This window comes from Salvelinus alpinus, chromosome 29 (genome assembly GCF_045679555.1).
Source record: "Salvelinus alpinus chromosome 29, SLU_Salpinus.1, whole genome shotgun sequence".
Classification (NCBI taxonomy): Eukaryota; Metazoa; Chordata; class Actinopteri; order Salmoniformes; family Salmonidae; genus Salvelinus; species Salvelinus alpinus.
This window is the reverse complement of record NC_092114.1, coordinates 41,247,033-41,268,293: the sequence shown is the minus strand read 5'-3', so window position 1 is coordinate 41,268,293 and position 21,261 is coordinate 41,247,033. Positions and strand designations below refer to the sequence as shown.

The 21,261-nt window shown below is 41.2% G+C and overlaps 3 protein-coding genes across 7 annotated transcripts; 2 read left to right on the top strand and 1 right to left on the bottom strand.

The window, feature by feature from the left end:
* Positions 1-620: 620 nt before the first annotated feature.
* On the top strand, positions 621-3,449 carry LOC139559030 (PITH domain-containing protein 1-like). Of its 3 annotated transcripts, XM_071374658.1 has the most exons (6): positions 622-947; positions 1,222-1,299; positions 1,521-1,591; positions 1,747-1,851; positions 2,282-2,390; positions 2,600-3,449. In XM_071374658.1, exons 1-5 carry the CDS (start codon positions 835-837, stop codon positions 2,371-2,373), a joined length of 459 nt encoding a protein of 152 aa, XP_071230759.1. In that variant the 5' UTR covers positions 622-834; the 3' UTR covers positions 2,374-2,390; positions 2,600-3,449. The 3 variants fall into 3 exon arrangements, with proteins under 3 accessions (XP_071230758.1, XP_071230759.1, XP_071230760.1); XM_071374657.1 differs by lacking the exon at positions 1,521-1,591 and having other exon boundaries at positions 621-947; XM_071374659.1 differs by lacking the exons at positions 622-947; positions 1,521-1,591 and having other exon boundaries at positions 1,271-1,473.
* A 159-nt stretch (positions 3,450-3,608) lies between these two features.
* On the top strand, positions 3,609-11,583 carry LOC139559029 (acyl-protein thioesterase 2-like). 3 transcript variants are annotated; one of them, XM_071374655.1, is made up of 10 exons: positions 3,609-3,732; positions 5,913-6,005; positions 6,822-6,853; positions 7,580-7,645; positions 7,847-7,894; positions 8,445-8,515; positions 8,693-8,766; positions 8,926-9,027; positions 9,219-9,395; positions 9,530-11,583. In XM_071374655.1, the coding sequence occupies exons 2-10, from the start codon at positions 5,928-5,930 to the stop codon at positions 9,578-9,580; spliced, it is 699 nt and encodes a 232-aa protein (XP_071230756.1). In that variant the 5' UTR covers positions 3,609-3,732; positions 5,913-5,927; the 3' UTR covers positions 9,581-11,583. The 3 variants fall into 3 exon arrangements, with proteins under 3 accessions (XP_071230756.1, XP_071230757.1, XP_071230755.1); XM_071374656.1 differs by lacking the exon at positions 3,609-3,732 and adding an exon at positions 3,985-4,116; XM_071374654.1 differs by lacking the exon at positions 3,609-3,732 and adding an exon at positions 4,521-4,568.
* A 972-nt stretch (positions 11,584-12,555) lies between these two features.
* On the bottom strand, positions 12,556-21,255 carry LOC139559028 (trichohyalin-like). The gene has a single exon (XM_071374652.1). The coding sequence runs from the start codon at positions 21,232-21,234 to the stop codon at positions 13,999-14,001; it is 7,236 nt and encodes a 2,411-aa protein (XP_071230753.1). The 5' UTR covers positions 21,235-21,255; the 3' UTR covers positions 12,556-13,998.
* Positions 21,256-21,261: the final 6 nt, after the last annotated feature.

The window sequence follows — 21,261 nt, the reverse complement described above, 5'->3', positions numbered from 1 at the left end:
GGATGTTGGGTGCAAAGCAAATGGGAGTAGCTTTCCACTAGACACTGATCAAAGCTCAGTTATTGGTTTTACAGCTTTGTGTGCTTGGGTTGCCACTACTTTGTATACACAAAGTCATAAACCCTGCCCATGTTTACAATTTATTTTTAAAATGTAATTTTAAACCGAACTTTAACCACACTGCTCTTGATTGATGGGAGTCGGGACTACTCACTTGGTTGTCTAGGTCTTAATTCGACACAAATTGACGGGAAATAACGAAAACCTTGTGTATACACTTGGCCCTCCATGGAATGAGTTTGAAACCCCTGCATTAAGGTGTCTTAATAGAATAAACGTCGCAAAAAGGAATGTATATTGACATTAATAAATGCATTTCTATAGCTTCCAAAATATGTTTTACAACGTTGGGGTAGTGCCAAGATGGAGGCACGGTGGCTTCAACACGGCGTCCCCAATCAATTAGTAATTCTAGTGTATATATAAATTATTTATAACTCAATAGTCAAAAATCTAGTGAAACCTTGTGCTTGTTCATTGGTGTTGGCCAGGCCAATCAGAGAACACTTTGACTTTGTGCGTCTGTACGTCCATCTTGATTGGCTATTAACGTAAGTGTCATTTTAAAATGTTTCCTCTCCTGAATGTTGTGGAAAAGTGAAACCAGCCAAGTCAGTCTGAAACAAATAACTTAACTAGTTAGACAGCCCGTATCATCACTAGCTAGCATTTACATTCCCCGAAAGTGCGATATATAGTTAGTACCTGCGATGTCTGGTCACAGCCACGGCTGCTGTGAAGACGAGCACGAGCCAGCGGAACGGGGCCTGGAGTATGCGCTGTATCAGCGCATTGACATCGAGAAACTGCAGTGCCTCAACGAAGCAAGAGAAGGCGATGGGAAACTCGTATTTAAACCATGGGATCAACGGACAGACAGGGAGAAGGTAATGTTATCGACTCATTGAACGTATAGTACATCATCTTAAATTAACCATTTTGGTGTAGAATCCACGAATCCTCCACTAAAATTACGTGGCTCAGCGTTAAATCAAACATTGAAAAAAATGAACACCCATGTTTACTTATTTTGTACACTGAACGAAATATGTACACAGGTGGTGGAACATTTTAGTGTCAATGAGCCTTTCCTTAAAGCTGATCTGGACCATCATCATATTATGTTTATGCGTTATCTTTCACAAATGATATTTTTCTCAGGTTCACCGGAAGTGACAAGCTGAAAGGGATCATCATCGCCGGTGAAGACGATGAATCGCATCCTGCTGAAATGAGACTGTGAGTGAGTACTGTTTCTGCCTTTCAGAAACACCTTGAGCCAGTGTAGCATGTATCAACTCTTTGAGATTTGATGGTTATTACTCACAACAAGTCAACCGGTGTGTATTCATTTGTGCAAAAGGGGTTACAACGGGAAATGTTTTACAACAAGTTTCTATTGGACAAATTCCGGTAGGTCCCTCCCCATTTAATTCTGTTTGCTTCTGTTTGGTTCATAGTGAATACACCCCCAGCTCTGAGCCAGCTGTGCGAACTGAAAGAGCAACTATTGTAGCTAGCTTATTGCTCCGTGAGTGACATTTGACTCATTATTCACACCGTGAGATCAAGACAGCTAGTGACAAATTAGATAGCTTCTGCTACATCGGCATGGAACTGCATTTTATTTATTGTCAGCGTTTGTGGTTTTGATAACTATGTGTTGTTGTTGCATTGTCCTTGTAGATACAAGAACATACCCCACATGTCCTTTGATGACACATGCAGAGAACCTGAGCATGTCTTCCGTCTCAATAGAGATCCACTGGCTCAGCTGGAATACCCAAATAGGTAAGGGCAACAGAAGTGCGCACACACGCTAAAAGTAGTATTGTTTTCCAAGAAAACAATGGGGTTTATGGTCATTGCTCACCCATAGACTATTTCTGAGACAAAATAACAAAACCATTATGCCTAAGTGTAACGGATGTGAAATGGCTAGCTAGCTAGTTAGCGGGTACGCGCTAGTAGCATTTCAATCAGTTACGTCACTTGCTCTGAGACTTTAAGTAGGGTTTCCCCTTGCTGTGCAAGGGCCGCGGCCTTTGTGGAGCGATGGGCAACGACGCTTCGTGGGTGTCAGTTGTTGATGTGTGCAGAAGGTCCCTGGTTCGCGCCCGTGTCGGGGCGAGGGGACGGTCTAAAGTTAAACTGTTACATAAGTACCCACCAAACTTAAAACACACCAAACGAATCAACCCCCAATTGACATTCTTTCCAGGATTGCCCGTTTTTCCAACGTTAATCACTTGTCAGTTCACATATCACGGAACTTTGGGACAGAGTCCACACGGGTCTACTACATTGGGCTGAGAGGGGAGTACTCCCAGGTGAGAACAAACATGAGACCAACGTTCAGTAAATTATCTTCTACAGCTCTGACAGTGTATGCCTCAGCTGAGTTTATTTTTCTTCTTGCTCTAAGGATTTCCAGAATTGTTTCACTTATGTATCAGGCTTTACTTTGACTGTTATATGTTGTCCATTTTTTAAAAATGGCAAAACACCTCACCTCTGTCTCATCATTTCTTCCTCCCAGGCTCATAGACATGAAGTGACCATCTGCAACTACGAGGCGTCCGCTAACCCTGCAGACCATAAAGTCGACAGCATCATCCCACAAACAAATGTAATCTCCTGAGAGAAAGGAGGGGTGGGATAGTTGCATTGACAGAGATGGGTCAAAAGGAAGTGTGATGGATACTTAGGCCTGGTGGGTGAACTTTCTCATTGGAGGTCAGGTATGCCTAATACTGAACATAAGTGTCTAATCTGGATTTTCTCAGTTACACTTATTGTAACACCGAGTGGAGGCTGAAAGAAGTACGTTTTCGTTTGGTAAATGAATACATTTAATGTCAGTTGTTGGTAACCCTGTGATAAAGCGTCACGGTGCTTTTATCTAAAACTATATCTGGACACTGTCTGCCACCTAGTGGTTTGTTGTAATATGACAACTTGTCTCAGCAAAACTGGAATGACTCAAGTCCCCTGCAGTGGGAGCTCACTCACATTCTTTCATCCAAGCTCTGAATTGCTTGGCAATAATGTGACTATGTAGACATTTTGACACAACCAAAGTAGATCAGCATAAGGTTTTCATTAGATTAGACTCTTATACACACATTCACTTTAGGGGTGAGTTGCTTACTATACCACACAGCTTTCTTTGACACCCACCAAACACAAAAGCTATTTAACTCTTGATTTCATTGCATTATTAATGTGGTGTCACATTGCGGTCTGTGACCAACCAGTGGTGATGTGATGGCTTGGTGCGACATAATGGAGTTGGGAATTTTCTGTATGCGCAGGCTGAGAAATAGAAAATGTCCTCTGCTGTTGTGTGTAATGTAATTATTTGAAGAATAAAGATGTTACATAATATATTTTTTAATGAGTATAGAATTTAATTGAAATGTAGATTTTGGATTAATAAAGGGTAGTATTGTTATTTGTGTAAAAAGATGCTCTTTGCATTTGGTATAATATATTTGTTTAGTGTAAATTGGACTAGAATGTATTGCCTATCAAAGTATCAGTTGATGGGAGGGTGTACGGTAAACGCGAGCTCTAGAAAGGGTGTGTACGTCATCATGACATCACTTCGAAGAATCCCCGCCCCTCTACACCAGTAGCGGAAGTTCTGTTGATATTCTTGGACAGCAAGTGGTGAGTGTATGAATTTATATTAGCGGGCCGCGGTTTTACAATACTCATTTACCCGTCCGTACCGAATCCACATGGGCCTTCGGTTACCACTGGGGTTCAAGGGCATGGGGAAGTGATGTATTCAAATACCTGGTCGAATTTAGGCCACATGTCAATCGAACCAAGCTCGAATGGCAGCGGGAGGCAGTGTACTGAGACAATACAGATTGTTGCTGTGTGGTTAGCTTTCTAAACTAGTCATTGTGAGGATTTATAGCCAGCTGAACGGGATTAAACTGGCTATTGGGATGTAGCTAACTACCTTTTCCATGTTTGAAACAATCTAGCTAGCTGCTTTGCACTAATCCTCTCTCGAATTCTCCCACCGGGTCGCTCAACGACTGGGTTAGTGAGCTAAGCTGCTTCTCAGCCCCATTGTTTCTTCATCCCCACCCCCTTCTTTTCCTTTAGCTAGCTAATGAACAAATATCTGTACCCTGAATCGCAGGTTGTCTATGTATAGCCACATATGTCTACTTCAAATTATCGAAATAAAGTAATGTAAAAAGATAACTGACTTATGTTGCAAGTAGCCACACCAGCTAGCTAGACTGCATAACAAAGCTGGCTTTTAAAATTTGGGGGTGTAATCATTTGTCCAAACAGTTCCGTTTTGCAACTAAAACTAGATGTTCTATTGGAAAAATTCAGGTAGGTCCCTCCCTGTTCCGTTTAAGAAACGTTTTGCAACATAATCAGCGCAATGAATACACCCCAGGTGTTGCTGGTGAAAGACGGCTATACTGACTGCCGCATATGACTTGATGCTTGCCAGGTGGCTAGAATTTACGCACCGGGTAAACCTTACAGGGCCTTATCCCAGTAATTATTGCTCTTGACTACTGAGGAAATCAAGCCATTAGCTGCTGTAAATGCAAGTGAATAAAGAGCCAAGGCGGGACATTTTCTTACGCCAACCACTGAGCCAGTCAACGTTTAGTTTGTCCTAGCCAGTTTAATGCAAGTCAGATGGGAACTCGTGATTGTGTAGCCGTGCATGGACGGCATTGTTTGTATCACCAGCAGAAGCCTTGCGCAGAGGGAGAGCGGGGTGACTGTGAAATCAGTGTATTTCCACCCGATTAGCTATTTGTGGTCTTTCTGTTATCTCTGAACTGACTGAGGATGTTTGCCTTGCAAACGCAATTATAGTATGCTTAACATTAAGTGGTGGTATAAAGTCAAAGGACTACACTGGCATGCTGGAACAAAGCCTCCTCTGTGTCATTGATGCTAGATGCTACTATCCAATTGCTTCAGAACAGGCCTATCTGAGAGCACATCTCGGGTTAATGCTATCTGGGGTCCTTGGTACGTCCCTACCCTAACCTTAACCACCTACCATAACCATAACGTATACCTAACCTTAACCATTTTAAATGTCAACTTTAATTGGGTATGGATGTCCCAAGTATCCTGGATAGCAAGGACCAAGTGCTGTAGGCCTACCTGCCTGGGGGAATCATATAACTTGGTCTATTAAAGCGTTCAATAGCTGACACGGTCACAAGGAAATGAGGCAAAGGCACAATGAGCATGCGTGTCACTGCAGTTCAGAAAGTTATTGTGATGTGTGACGCACGGCCCTGTTCTTTCTCCCTATTGAGCCTGTCATTATCATTCCCCTGATTTGGCTCTTTTTCGGTCTCTCCCTTTGCGTTCACTAACTGCCGGTCATTAGGTGGGTGGAATTGTAACTAACTCAGTGTATGATCTCCCTGAAGGTTTATACATTAACCTCCTTACTTTTCCTTTTATTTTCTCCTCTCATTGTTTCTTTCTCTCTTGCTCTTCTCATCTTTTTGTTGTCATATGTCGCTCAACCTGACTCTGAGGCTATTAAAAGTTTACTTTGAAAACAATATGCTCTAGCTAACCGATATCCATTATCAGTGGATAGGCAGTGGCATCAGTCCTAGCCTATTGGCATCTTGGTTAATTACATAAATACAGTTTGGAGGAGTACATTTAGTTCATGAGTTTCGAAACTTGCTGACTGAAGAGATTCTTCTCCGTATTCAGCCTGTCTCTTTGGTTCAAAGCAGCCATAATCTGTGGGATGTTCAGTTCTTTTGTCATCATGTCTGTCCCTATGCTGAATAGCTGCGTTGATATGCCCTTTCCCCCCGTCCTCTCTCTAGCACCCCTTACAGTGTATGTGTGGCAACAACATGTCTCTGCCGCTGCTTGCCGAGGCTGTGACGGTGTCCGGGACAGAGAAGGAGACCGCTGCGGTGAGAGACCACACCAACACCATAGTGTAACTTATGGCATCCATCAGCAAATTTGCCCACTTGTTGCAAAGTATCAAAGGAAGTGCAAGAGTTGCCTTGCTAAACTTAATTTGTAGTTCATAGGCGCTGTAAACTGGGGCTGGGACGATACTAGTATTGCAGTATTTTTTTCCCATGGCAAAAATGTAAAACCAAAGTCTTTAGTCCTTTAAAAACCGGCTGTATGTAAAATATTGTGTTCTTTGAATTGAGAAAAAAAAAAAATAGATGACAATGATGTTTCTCTAAAATTAGGACTTTTTCCTAAAGAAGTTAAATCTGCTTTGTGTTTTGTTTACTTGCCAAGATACTGACAAGTATTTATTTGTTTTTCCAATACATATACAACAATACAACACATTATTTGGGTCTGTAAGCACTTTTAAGGTCAAAACCAACTCTATTGAATTCATATCTGAATGCTCATATTTGATTTTTACCGAATTTTTAAATGTATTTTGTAGTTTTTTGTATGTTCTATCTGGCTCGCCAAATTCATTTTCTTTCTCTTATGCTGCCTCTGATTAAATACTATTATTTAGAGTTGGCAAGCAGTAATATCAACTGAGTAGGAATTTGCCCTTTGTTGGGCCTGATTCACTTGTACATGGTGTTCATATGCAAATACAGTGCAGTAGCCATTGGTGTTCTTTGTGGTTCGTAATCAGATCAAATTTTTATTTGTCACATACACATGGTTAGCAGATGTTAATGCGAGTGTAGCGAAATGCACCATTAACCAATGTAAAATTGTCACTCTCCCCAATTCTACCACAGGTGATCTTCCTTCATGGTTTGGGTGACTCAGGGTGAGTTTTCTGTCTGAAGCCTGTTGCATGCTTCCCAGTCAACAGTTTGCATATATTATAACAACATTTTGAGACGTTTTGGTGTTCGGCAGGTTTTTTTCCGGCTGTTCATGCACACCTTTTTTTTTTCTTGAGGCAAGTCGAAGTTCGGTAGCCGAAGTCCGCGCCCCTTTGTCAGTGATTGATCAACAGTACTACTCCTAGTAGGATTAGCTACTATGGACGGGATTCTTCAATTAACGTGTTTCTTGTCATTCAACGACAGACGACTAGTTTTCATGCAAATGTTTTCACTTGAGAAATGCTACACCGAACGTCTTAGTTAGATGTAAAATTGCGCGACTAAGACATCCTCTGCAAAAACGTCAAATCAAGAAAACTGTAATACATTATCTTAGATGAAATCAGACTATTTTGAGGAAGTGTGCACCTTCATATATACATACGGTCATTGGTGTATACTCACTATGTTGTTACTACGGCGTCTCGAGGGACAAACGGTAAAAATAGCTTATTTTTTTAAACATTTGTTTTTCAAGCGGTAGTCTTTTAAGGGAGTATGCGAGCCACAGACATTCACTTCGCCTAGCCATGTTCTGCTATGAGGAAACCGAACCTAGTATGCGGGCGCCTTTATACTCTGTATAAATCGTTCTGTCTTATAGCCGAATCTGTAAAGAGTACAACGTTCTCTCTCTGACTTGCTCTTTTTCTTCCTGTTGTCAGGCATGGCTGGGCAGATGCCATGACGGCTATCCGACTGCCACATGTAAAGTATATCTGCCCCCACGCGTAAGTCTGTATGATTGTCTGTCATATTTTCTGACAAGTTTATTTCTCAGCTTAAGTGCCTCCGTCTCAATTTCCAGAGTAGGATGTAATAGGAGCGTTGAATCTTATATTTGGTAGTTTCTCATCTCTGATCTTTCTATACAACCACTTTGTATTCCTCCACCCATGTGCACTTACATTGATTCACTTGTTTGTCCGCAGGCCCAGAATCCCCGTCACTCTCAATATGAAGATGACCATGCCCTCATGGTGAGTCATATGTTTGCACTGATCTGAAAAATATGTCATTGGCCAATGGCTTGACTCTAACCTACACTTCAGTGGAAAAGCGATCTCCTTTTGGTAAGAGATTTGTTGAACAAGGAATTCCTTTAAAGACGGATTCACACACACACTATCAGGATACCAGGGGCACATAAGATATACAGTGAGCTCCAAAAGTATTGGGACAGTGACATATTTTTTGTTGTTTTGGCTCTGTACTACAGCATTTTGGATTTAAAATAATACAATGATTGAGGTTAAAGTGCAGACTGTCAGCTTTAATCTCAGGGAATTTGAGCTTTTCGTCCCCTAAAATATACAAAAAGTGCTGTAATTTCTAAACGGTTCCTCCGATATGGATGAAAACCCCCAAATTAAAGCTGACAGTCTGCACTTTAACCTCATCGACATTGAATCATTTCAAATCCAAAGTGCTTGAGTACAGAGCCAAAACAACAAAACATTTCACTGTGCCAATACTTTTGGAGATCACTGTATGAGATGCGTATTAAATCGACTGACCATGGATCTGTAGGTTTGACCTGATGGGTCTCAGCCCAGATTCTCCAGAGGACGAGGCTGGCATCAAGAGGGCAGCGGAGAACAGTAAGTCATTCAGTGTGACACCAGTACTATACATGCATTGTAGATGCATATAGATATCATACCAAGCTCTATTCACATAACCATGTTAGCTAAAGCACAGTGTGCATCATAATTAGACATTATCAGCCGCACTATGTACTGTATACGTTCAATTTCCGTTTTCACTCTTTTCCACAGTCAAGGCCATAATCGACCATGAGGCAAAGAATGGGATACCCGCCAATCGTGTGCTGCTTGGAGGGTTCTCTCAGGTAAGCGTCAATGTGAACCGCTATGGAGGTGATGTGCAAATGAAGTCCTCTTTTTCGAGTTCCTGATTCTGTGAATTGGTGTTGGTGTAAACCATGTGAACATCTCTATAGGTCTAAACCCATTCTACCTCTCTTTCCCTCTATTGTTCCGTCTCCCAGGGTGGGGCTCTGTCCTTGTATACCGCTCTCACCTGTCAGCAGCAATTGGCGGGCGTGGTCGCTCTCAGCTGCTGGTTACCGCTTCACAAGAGTTTCCCACAGGTACAGTTACACAGCTTACTTGTTTGTCTCAAATGTACGGTACTCTCGGGGCCCCTGAACATTCCACAGAGCTGTTTCTTTTATTACTGGGCTGGATTCCAAACTGGAAAATGTACTCTCCGTTTGTCCTGGTCTTGGTCTTCACTTTTTGCTTGTATTATTTGGATGTAATGGTCTGTTGTTCCCATTAGGCGGCGAGCGCCAGTGGGAACAGAGACATGGCCATACTGCAGTGTCACGGGGAGATGGACCCCATGATCCCAGTGCAGTTTGGGGCCATGACGGCCGAGAAGCTCAAGGTCATCGTCAACCCTCAGAAAATCACCTTCCGGACCTACCCGGGACTCATGCACAGCTCCTGTCCTCAGGTAGAAGGGGATTTTGGTTGTAACATGCATGAGTATCAATGTTCTATATGTGTTAATATTTTTCTATGAGTATCGGTGTGGAAGTATTCATGGTGTTCGGTTTCTTTATAAGCCTCTTTATTTTGATTTTGCAGGAGATGGCAGCAGTGAAGGAATTCATTGAGAAGCAGTTGCCCCGAATCTGACCTCACCTCAACCCCACTGTGACCCTTAGACACTGACTTCTCACCTCTGACCTGCCATTCTCCCACTGGAAACAGCCATGAGCACTGCCCCCTCCCTCCCCATACATACACAGTAATACTTACTTTCACATATCATCGTCATATACACATAATACATTCCATAAAAATCCAACCAACGCACATCATACTGGACACACCATTTATAAACGCACATTTGTTAACACACTGAAGTGCACACACAAGTCTTACCTTTTTGAGCGAGAATCACGCACTCACACAGTACATTCCCCTGGGATTCTTTTCTCTCTTATCCAACCCGCCATTGTCCCTTCTTTCTTTCTCTCAATCTCTCTCCTCTCATAACCTCCACTCCTGTTTCCCTCCTATGCTGTGTGTGTCAGTGAGTCAGTCAGTCAGTGAAGCAGTCAGTGTGCAGGTGGCCCTGTTGCTAGATGCCACCCGGTGTCAGAGAGCCTGGCTCAGGTTCAGCAGCCTGTGGTTCTGGTCCTCAGGCCCCGAGGTCTGGAGTGACTCTGGTGCCGTCTGGAGTGACTCTGGTGCCACGCTGCTCTGCATGCTATTCCCAACGGGTTCACGGCCACTGGTGGGGTTGTGGTCACACCCCAGCTACTCATGGGATGCCCCTGTTACTCCTGGGCGCCTCTACTTGTGCTGATTCTTCAAATATCTGACATTATTACAACAACAAAAAATGAAATAAAGGAAACCTATGGATCATTACTTTTGCCACCATCTTCTGTTCTTTACCACAATTTAGGGCTATTGATGATGTGGATAAAGTGTAAATTTTATGATTTATTTTGTTTGACATGAATGGGAATGATAACAAAAATGAAGTGGCAGGATTTCATAAAAATGTATTGACTGATAAAGATTAAAATGTTGAATTTCATACACCTTAAATGGCTTAGGGCTTTAAAAAAATCCTAGAAATTATTTTAGCTGCCGGTTCGTCTATTGCACTAAATAAATAGTCAGCGAAGCTAAACCTAGATTGGTAATGTCTCACACCAGATGGAATCAGACCAGGACATTGTGTAGTAGACACTACTTGACTCATTTGACTGCAGCTCTTCCTAGCCGTTCCCTCTCAGCATCTAGCATTTGACCAGTGAACCAAGTTCCATTCCATCCATGTGTCCAGCACACATCAGTTTCAGCTCTCACGCTGACAGGTCATTTTTTACTGTCGAGCAAAACTATTTACTCATTTGACAACTTACTGGCACCCACTAGTAAAGTGTGAAAAGGTCAGAGTTAACTCTGAAAATGGGTATACACTGGGAAGGCTTTGATAGAAAAAAGCTGTTCCTTTTTAATGGAAGGGTGATTTTTTGAAAAGCATTCATCTTGAACAAGTTGTGGCTCTTGGGTGTATGACTTTAACTCTGAGTTTGTGTGCTAAAATAAGGTGTTCTGTATTTTCCTTCTGTCAATGTTTTCTCTCTTTATGATGACCTATTCTGTGTTACTGAAACCTAATTTAAAAGGGTAGACATTGGAGAATAAAAAATCTGTATTGATTGTTCATCTATTTAATGAATGTTTCTTGCTCCTTAAGTTGTCTGTTGTTACATCTTTCCCCATGTCATCTTCCTTGACCCAACACATCTGTTGTTACTTTTCACTTGTACTAGTGGGCTACATTTTGTATTCTTTTCTCTGTTACTTTCTCTTTTATTTGTCTTCCATCCCTTTTTGCCTTCTAGTCCCATCCTATCACCTAATTCCATGTGGGACAAGGTTGGATAAAGTGTCTCATGTGTTCTCCTGAGTTGTACTTTGTCTTTTGTTTGAATTTTTACGGTTGTGACTCATTTTGATTTGTCATTTTGTCTCAATGTGTTTGGTCACTTTGTCATCTCATCTTTGTGTCTTTTTAATTTGACTGGCTAAAACATGTTGAGCGACTGTTGGTCCCTCAGGTTTATTTTTCCGAGACACCTGTAAGTGTGTAATAAATGATGAAAATAACAACAGTGCATTTGAGTTGAGTTTTTTTGTTGTGGAACGGTTATGGTAGTAATATTTCTGCTCTGTGAACTGTACATCACATCGTTCAAGAAATTGGGGCCATCCAAAGCGTGCATGTGCACGTCTCTTGTGCAGACCATAGAGAATGATAGAGGCCTCTAGTAGCCCAAAGGGTGGTTTAGCATGGGCAGCGCCATTGAGGGCTTCCACCATGCTTCTGCCCTTTTTAAAGTAGCCAACTGGTTGGGAACTCCTATGGGTTGTAGCCTCAATGGCGCTGTCCATGCTATCACAGACTCTATAATGGCACCGATATAAAGTTGAGTCCTCTTTCTATGGTGCAGTCTAAGAAATGTATGTATTTGGGTAGTTAAGTGGTAGTTACCACGCTAAATGAACAGGACAAGCTATATAACATAAATGTTTCAGGGATTGAAACGATCGAGTCTGTTTGAAAGGAGTCTGTCACTTAAGTGTAGCCTAATGACATGCATAAATTGATCTACTACTGTAACGGCATCAGAAAGGTACACGTAATGTTTCTTGAGACATTTAGCTATATAATAGTTTCTCCTTCGCCATTCTCTAATGTACTTTTTTTTGTCTTTGAGTTGTGTTTCAGAAAGTAAACAAAAGTCGACCTGTCCCCAAGAGGAGTGAGGTGAGTTCAGAAACTCAGGAAAAGGCATCTGTTTGCAGCACTGCATTGTCGACCATTGTCTTATAATTCATCACATTTCACAAGCCTATTTTCGGGAAAAAAGGCACATATAGTTAACTACTGCCTGCAAATCTCTCAAAATGTAATATGTAGGCTAGGAGATAGCCTACCACAGATGCATTCTTGCCACCGATGCAATTGTTCATCCTTTTTCCATACATGGGGATGCTTATTACATTTGATAATGCGAAGCATAAATTCACAGATAAGCTATAATGATGTGAGGGACCAGTTTGAGGGAATGACAAAAGAAACAGAACACATTTATTAATGGTGTCTTTATTGGGTTATAGGCAAACAGTAATTTGACAACAATGGTAAAGAGTATCCAGGCACATGAGCGATTGGTGGATTTCCCAGGCATTGCAGCTGTGCTTTTCCACAGGAATATGAACGTTCCCTCCAATGTCAGAAACTTACTTTCTTTTTTTTTTTGTATTTGCATATTCTTGCACTTTTAATAGTGTCTGTTAAATTGTAAGTGAGAATTGCTTTTTATTCCTGCATCTCCACCATCGGTCTTTGGGTTAAACCTATTCCTGAACTAAAAAGCAAAAGTATGGATAGTCTCCATAGAGTATCCTTTTTAGTCCAGGAAACCAGCCCATAGTGCATTGATTCTTTTGACATGACATGAAGCTTTCCCAAAACTTCAAACTCAGTTCTCACAGACCACTGTTGTGGGGCAAGTGTGTATGCCCCACTGCCAAGTTCTTGTGCCAACTTGGAGTAACTTTCCTTGCCATTCACGACAACGAACAGGTTATAAGCAATTTCCTGGGTAATGACTCATTTATTAGTGTCCCCTTTCAGCTGCCTCCGACAACAATGGTTTAGGTCTGCTGAGGCCAACCTGACCCTCTGTGTCTGTGTTACTGTCGTTGCTGATTATTGACCCAACCTTGCAATGTAAATGCTTTTACATTAGGACTGACTGAGTGAATCCCAGACCCCACTGAAGTTCATAAAGGGAACCATTGCTCATATCAAAATAATCAAGTGTATTTTGTACTTCTTCAGTCACTGCTAGTATCCATTACTGCACTGTAAATTCATCCCATCTGAGAACATATTAACACGTTTGTTGTAATTGTGGATGTACAGAGACAGAGATGCAGAAATAACCAAATTAAATACATTAGAATCACACGCTTATACATGAATTACAAGGCTTTTACACTTACAAAATACTGGCTTAAAGAACAACAACTGTCCCCGAGACAAATATAGAATAGCACTTTGTTTATTGCAAATTCCGTGTGTATAAAAATAAGAAAACTAAAAGTAATAGATATAACTTGTTTTGACAAATTATGACGACAAATCTTGATAAGAGTCCATTCAGTATCCAGTGCACCTTCAACAAAAGCTGTAAAAAGATATAATAAATACATATTTCGTTATAAAATATAATAAATAAATAAAAGGTACATTTTGCTCTCTCTAGATCTAATATTCAGTGCAAACTTAGTTCATCATAATTGTAAATACATAGCACTGCAATACTGCACGACACTTACAACGCCGCAATTTAGCCATATACTGATATTGTTGTGAAGGTTGGCGATACCATCGCACACTAAATGCAATTCTTTGGAAAAGCTATGAAAAAAGAAATACACATTGAATTAAAGTTGTTCAACTTCATGTACTCTCTCTAAGCTTCTATTGAAGCACAATTTTGCTGACTTAAGAGTTGGGACTAGACTATGTTCTCCTCCTCTTCTTCACACTCCCTTCCGCAGCAGTCACAACAGCGGCAGCAGCCACAGCAGTAGCGCCAAAGCCACCGCAGCAACCTGCTGAATGGAGAAGCTTCTGCTCCTACTACGCTCATCTGAGCATCCTCTATCACCGTGTGCTCCTCTGATTGACCCTGGAGCTCCAGTGAGGAACTGGCGAATGTCATATCCACTGTGGTTTGCTCTGTTTGTTGACTTATTTCTGCCAGGATACTGTACTCCTCCGTTGTTGATTCCTCCATCAACCACATTCTCTCTTCTTCTGTGGTTAATACCACGTCTGAGGTTTGGATACCTTTGTCACTTGTCTTGAGTGTTTCCATCTCTTTTTCCATATTAACCTGCAGTCTCTCGATCTCTCGGAACATCTCCACTTTTAGCATCTCAAGCTCCTGGTCCTTCTCCTGAAGTTTCCTCCTGCCTCTGTCCCACTCTCTTTGCCGAACTTGGCTGTCTCTCTCCAACTCGTCCTTCATCTTCTTTAGCTCTTCCTTCTCTCTTTGTATCCTTGTTCTCTGTACCAACTCATGTCTCTGAATCACTGCTAGTCTTTCCTCTAGATGATCTTTCATCTCATGAACTCTGTGCTTAATCTTCTCAATCTCCTCCTTTTCTGCATGAGCCTCTTGACGGATTTTCTCCAAATGATCTCTCTTTGGGAGCCTTTCATCTGTTGTCAGATCCAACTCCACTCGCGCTGTAGTTGTCTTCTGTCCGAGGTTGTTCTCAGTTTCTTCTCTGAGTTGAGTGGAATCTTCGATCTGTCTCTGGATCTCAGTGGAATCTTCGACCTGTCTCTGGATCTCAGTGGAATCTTCGACCTGTCTCTGGATCTCAGTGGATCCTTCGACCTGTCTCTGGATCTCAGTGTAATCTTCGACCTGTCTCTGGATCTCAGTGGATCCTTCGACCTGTCTCTGGATCTCAGTGTAATCTTCGACCTGTCTCTGGATCTCAGTGGAATCTTCGATCTGTCTCTGGATCTCAGTGGAATCTTCGACCTGTCTCTGGATGTCAGTGGAATCTTCGACCTGTCTCTGGATGTCAGTGGAATCTTCGACCTGTCTCTGGATCTCAGTGGAATCTTCGACCTGTCTCTGGATCTCAGTGGAATCTTCGACCTGTCTCTGGATCTCAGTGGAATCTTTGATCTGTCCGCGCATCTCAGTCTCCACCAGTTCTTTTTTGGCTGTCTGAATCTCAGCTCTGATCTGTTGCAGCTCCTTCTTCTGTCTCTCTATTTCCACCATGTTGTTTTCAATCTCTTTTCTCTGTTTGTCTATTTCAACCATCAGTAGTGCAAGCTCACGCTCCTCATCCTCATTCTTCAGCTGTCCTACTTCCTCAATGTCTTGCGTTTGTGTCACAGCATTCACACATTTGTCTTTATGCTCAGTTTTGTTTACATCTTTTTCTGTTTCCTGCTTTACCAGTTTGACTTCCTCCATGTCTCCACTTTCTTGTTTTGTCTCTGCTGTATGTGTTATTTCTTTCTTCTTGTCCATCTCTCTACTGCCTACTGCCATTATATTGTCTGCTCCTGAGCTAAGAGTGTCTGTCTCTGCCAAAGGCCGCTCCAGGTGTTCCATTTTCCTCCCCTCCTCTTCTTTATGTTGAGTAATCCAGTAACCTTCTGTATCCTTTTCTCTCTGGATCTCAACCCTTATCTTTTCGAATTGATCCCTCTCCCTCTTTAACATGTCATGCTTGTTTTGTATGTCATTCATAATCTCGTCCAGCTCTTCTCTCTCCTTCTGTAACTTTTGCCTCAAGCCTTCTATTTCCTCCTCATGCTGGTTTAGTAGTAACAGTCTTTGCTCCAACTCATACTTCCCCCAATCTGTCACGTTCTTGTTTTTATTTCTGTCTTCCATGTGTTTTTGTATGTCAGCTCTCATTTGTTCTAGATCATCTCTGTCCTTCTTGACTGAGTCCATCGTTTCTTCCTTTGTCTGAAGTGTCTCAACCTTGCTTTGTTCGCGTTCATCCTTTATTTTTTCTGTCTGTGTTGTATCTGAGATGAAGACAACTTCATCCCTCTGTTTCCGAACGCTGTCCTCTCTTTCCTCCAGCGGAGGCACCTCCATCATTGCTGCACCCTTTCTTTTGTCAATTTCCTCCTTCGGTCCTTCTATTTCAGCTGTCATGTGTTCCAACTCATCCATCTCAGACCTTGTCTTTTCCAGTTCATCTCTCTCTCTTTCCACCAAGTCCATATTGTTCATCGTCTCTTGTCTCTGTCTTTCCATATCAGTCTTAAATTGCTCAAGAGTGTCCTTCTCATCCTTTAAGACGGTTGTAATTTGTTCAATTTCGCATCTTTGCTGTGTAATCTTAGACTTCATTTGTTGCAGGTCATCCTTCTCCCTTTCAATCATGGCCTTGTTCGAGTCTATTTCTTCTCTCTCACTTTGCATCTTAACATTCATCAGCTCTAAATATGCCTTCTTTTGCTCCATCTCCTCAATGATTCTCACATTGTCCTCCATTAGCTTTTGTATTTGGATAGCCATTTCCTCTGTACCCTCTTTCTCCATGGTTTCCTCCACAACGTTCTCCAGATCTTCCAACACTCTCTGGGACTCTGTGTTAACCCGTTCTAACCCATCCTTCTCCCTCTCTGTCTTCTCTTTTATGCCCTTAGTTTCCTCCTTTCTTTCTGTTTCTTTCAGGCGTTCAAGTTCTTCTCTGTCGTGTTTCAGAGTTTCCATCAGGTTGTCTTCCATTTGATCTTTCTGTTCGTCTATTTCAGCCTTTATCCTCATCACATCCTCCTTCTCCCTCTTTGTCATTTCAATGATGGCTTCCACCTCCTCCGTTTGTTTTTGCATGACAGCAAGCTTCTCTTCCAGTTCATTCTTTTGTCTTTCTTTCAGGCGTTCAAGTTCTTCTCTGTCGTGTTTCAGAGTTTCCATCAGGTTGTCTTCCATTTGATCTTTCTGTTCGTCTATTTCAGCCTTTATCCTCATCACATCCTCTTTCTCCCTCTTTGTCATTTCAATGATGGCTTCCACCTCCTCCGTTTGTTTTTGCATGTCAGCAAGCTTCTCTTCCAGTTCATTCTTTTCCATGATTATAGCATTTTGTGTTTTGTCCATCTGTTCTTTTTGTCTGTCGATGTCCATTTGAATGTTTTCCAACTCTTCTTTTTTGACATTTAACTCTTCCATTTGTGTTGCAATGTCATCTCTCTGTAGTTGTATTTCAGCATTAATCTGCTCAAAATTTTCTTTCATCTTCCCAATACTCTCTTTCATACTCTGCTCTTCCTCTTTCAGTGAAGCCATCAGATTTTTTGCTCCATCTTCTTCTCCTTCTAACTCAACCCTTCTTTGTTCCAGCTGACTAATATCAATTTCTATCATGTCCTTGGTGTTATCCAGTTCTTGTATTTCTTTTTCCATCTTCATCTTAATTTGTTCCAAGTCACGTTTCTCCTTTGTTATCATGTCCTTCAGGTTGAAAGTTTCTTGTTTCTCTGTCTTTATCTCAGCTTTCAACATTTCCAGTTCAGCGTTCTTTGTCTTGCTATCCTCAATAACATGCTCAATGTCCTCCTGGTCCTTCTGAATTTGAACAGCCCTGTCCTTAACATTCTCCTTTTCCCTCTTTGTCTCTTCCACGAGGTTGTCTAGATTCTCTGACCGTTTCTGTAAATCATTTTTGATCTTCTCAATCTCATCCATCTCATCCTGTATCTTTTGTTTGTTCTCCTCTATTTCCTGTCTTTGTTTTCCTATTTCAGACTTCATGGATTCCAACTCATCCCTCTCTGTCATTGTCAACCTGTTGGTTTGTTCCAGGTCCTCTTGATCTATGTCATGACCTTCAACTTCTTCCATGTCCCTTTTGAGCTGTTCCTGCAAGCTGTCTTCCATGGGCTCTGTCTGTGTTTGTACTTCAGCCTTTATCACAGCTGTTGGTTCCGTGATTTTATCCATCTCCTCCCTTTGTTTTTGCAAGGCAGCATTCTTCTCGTCCAGTTGATTCTTTTCCACAAATATATATTTTCTCATCTCATCATGTTCTACTCTCTGTCTGTCGAGATCAGCTTGGATGTTTTCCACGTCTGCTTTTTTGACATTTAACTCCTCCATTTGGGCTGCAATGTCCTCTCGCTGTAATTGCATTTCAGCATTGATCCGCTCTTGGTTGTCTTTCATCTTCTCGATATCCTCCCTCATTCTTTGCTCTTCTTCTTTCAATTCATAAATCAACTGTTCATCCTCAAACTTTCTTCGTTCTAGCTGACCAATATCTGTTTCTAATGTTCCCTTGCTTTGATCAATTTTCTCTCTCTCTCTTTCTAATTCAAGCCTAATTTGTTTCAGATTGTTTTTCTCGCTTGATACCATGTCCTTGATGTTTTGTGTTTCTTCTTTTCCTTTCTCTATCTCAGCTTTAACTAATTTCAATTCGTCTTTCTTTGTCTTGATATCCTCAATGACACTTTTAATTTCCTCCCTTTTCTTCTGGGTTTGGACAGTCATGTCCTCAATAGTCTCCTTCTCCATCTTTGTCTCCTCAATGAGATTGTCTAGAGTTTTTGATCGTTTCTGTAACTCCATCTTAATCTGTTTCAGCTCATACTTTTCATCCTGCATCTTTTGTTGCTCTTGTTCTATTTCCTCCCTCTTGTTTTGCATGTACTCTTTCTGTCTGTTGACACTTGTCATGGTGTCCTCCAACTCTTTCTTTTTGACATTCAGCTCTCCCGTTTTACTTTCAATGTCCTCTCTCTTCAGCTGCATTTCAGCATCAATCTGCTCCAGATTGCTTTTCGTCTTCTTGATATCCTCCCTCATTTGTTGTTGTTCTTCTGTCAGTTTTCTCTCTATTTCGACCTTTGTCGCTTCCAGCCTTTCCATATCGATTGCTATCTTGATCTTGGTATTATCAATTTCTTCTCTTTCTCTTGCCATCTCCATCTTCATTTGTTCCAGATATTTTTGATCCTTTAATACAATGTCCTTGATATTCTCTGTTTCTTCCTTCTCTACCTCCACTTTTGTAAATTCCAGTACGTGTCTTCTTATCTCGGGTTCTACCATGACGCTTTGAATTTCCTCCTTTTCCTTCTGGAATTGGACAGGCATGCCCTCAACATTCTCCTTTTTGCTCTTCATCTGTAAATCAGCCTTCATCTGTTCCAGCCCATCCTTTTCATCTTGTATATTTTGTTTGTCTTCTTCTATTTCCTTTCTCTGGTTTTGTATTTCCTCCTTTTCTCTGTAAATATCGGTCAACATGTTTTCCAGCTCTCTCTTTTTGACATCCAACTCTTCCATTTTACTTTCAATATAATCTCTCTTCAGCTGTATTTCAGTATCTAGGTTTTCTTTCATCTTCCTGATATCCTCCCTCATTCTTTGGTCTTCCTCCTTCAATTCAGCAATCAGTTTTTCAGATTGATATTTTCCATTCTCTACCTCAGCCTTTCTATTTTCCAGCTCATCCATATCCATTTCAATCTTGCCCTTGGCGATATCAATTTCTTCCTTCTCTCTTTCAATCTCAATCGCCATTTGTTCTAGTTTGTCTTTTTCCTTGGAGATCATTTCCTTGACGTTTTCTGTTTCTTCCTTCTCTCCGTCAGCCGTTGCTTTCATCAATTCCAGATCAGCTTTCCTTGTCTTGATATCCTCAACAATACTTTCGACTTCCTCCCGTTCCTCCTGAATCTGGAAAGCCGTACGTTCAATGTTCTCCTTCTTCCTCATTGTCTCCTCAATGAGGTTTTCCAGATTGTCTGATCGTGTTTGTAACTCCATCTTGATCTGTTCCAGTTCATCCTTTTCATCTTGCATCTTTTGTTTGTCTTGTTGTATTTCTTCCCGTTGATTTTGCATTTCCTCCTTATTTCTGTTGATATCTGTCATAGCCTTATCCATCTCGGCCTGTTTTACATTCAGCTCCTCCATCTTGCTTTCAATGCCTTCTCTCTGTGGTTGTATTCCTGTGTGGATCTGTTCCAGGTTCTCCTTCATCTTGCAGATTTCCTCCTTCACTCTTTGCTCTTCCTCTTTCAGTTCAGCCATCCAATATTCTGCTTCATATTTTCTATTCTCTATCTCAGCTTTTCTCTGTTCCAGCTCATTCATATCAACTGCAATATTGTCCTTGGTGTTATCCATTTCCTCTCTCTCTCTCTCCATCTCAATCTTCATTTGTTTAAGATCATTCTTTTGCTTTGATAGGACATCCTTGACATTTTCAGTCTCTGATTTCTCTTTCTCTAGTTCAGCTTTCATCAATACCAGTTCCTCTCTCTGTCTGTTGTTGTTGACTATCAAGTTTTCAATGTCCTCTTTTTCTTTCTGGATTTGGACAGTCATGTCATCAACAATCTCTTTCTCCCTCTTTGTCTCGTCCATTATGTTGTCTAGATGTTCAGATCGTGTCTCTAACTCCATCTTGATCTGTTCCAGTTCAATCTTCTCCTTTGTGACCATGTCCTTGATGTTTTCTGTTTCTAGTTTCTCTTTATCCACCTCAGTTTTCATGAATTCCAGTTTCTCTGTCCGTTTGTTGTTCTCTTCGACAACACTTTCAATTTCCTTCCTTTCCTTCTGGACTTGAATAGTCATTGTCTCAGCATCCTCTTTCTCCCTCTTTGTTTTCTCAAAAAGGTTTTCTAGATTTTCTGATCGTGTTTCTATCTCCATCTTAATCCTTTCCAGATTACCCTTTTCCTTTATCATCTTTTGTTTGTCTTGTTCAATTTGCTGTCGTTGGTATTGCATTTCCTCTTTTTGTCTGTCGATATCTGTCATAGCATTTTCCATCTCGGCCTTTTGGACATTCAGCTCCTCCATCTTGCTTTCAATGTCTTCTCTCTGTGGTTGTATTTCAGCTTTGATCTGCTCTAGACTGTCTTTCATCTTGCATATTTCTTCCTTCATATTTTGCTCTTCGTCTTTCAGTTCAGCCATCAACATTTCTGCTTCATATTTTCCATTCTCGATCTCAGGTTTTCGCTGTTCCAGCTCATCCATCTCCGTCACCATCTTGCCCTTGGTGATATCAATTTCTTCCCTCTCTCTTTCCATTTCAATCTTCATTTTCTCCATGTTGTCTTTCTCTTTTAAAATCATTTCCATTATATTTTCTGTTTCTCGTTTCTTTGTCACAATCTCAGTTTTCATCACTTCCTGATTAGCTTTTGTTCTCTTGATATCCTCAATAACACTTTTCATTTCCTCCCTTTCCTTCTGAATTTGTTC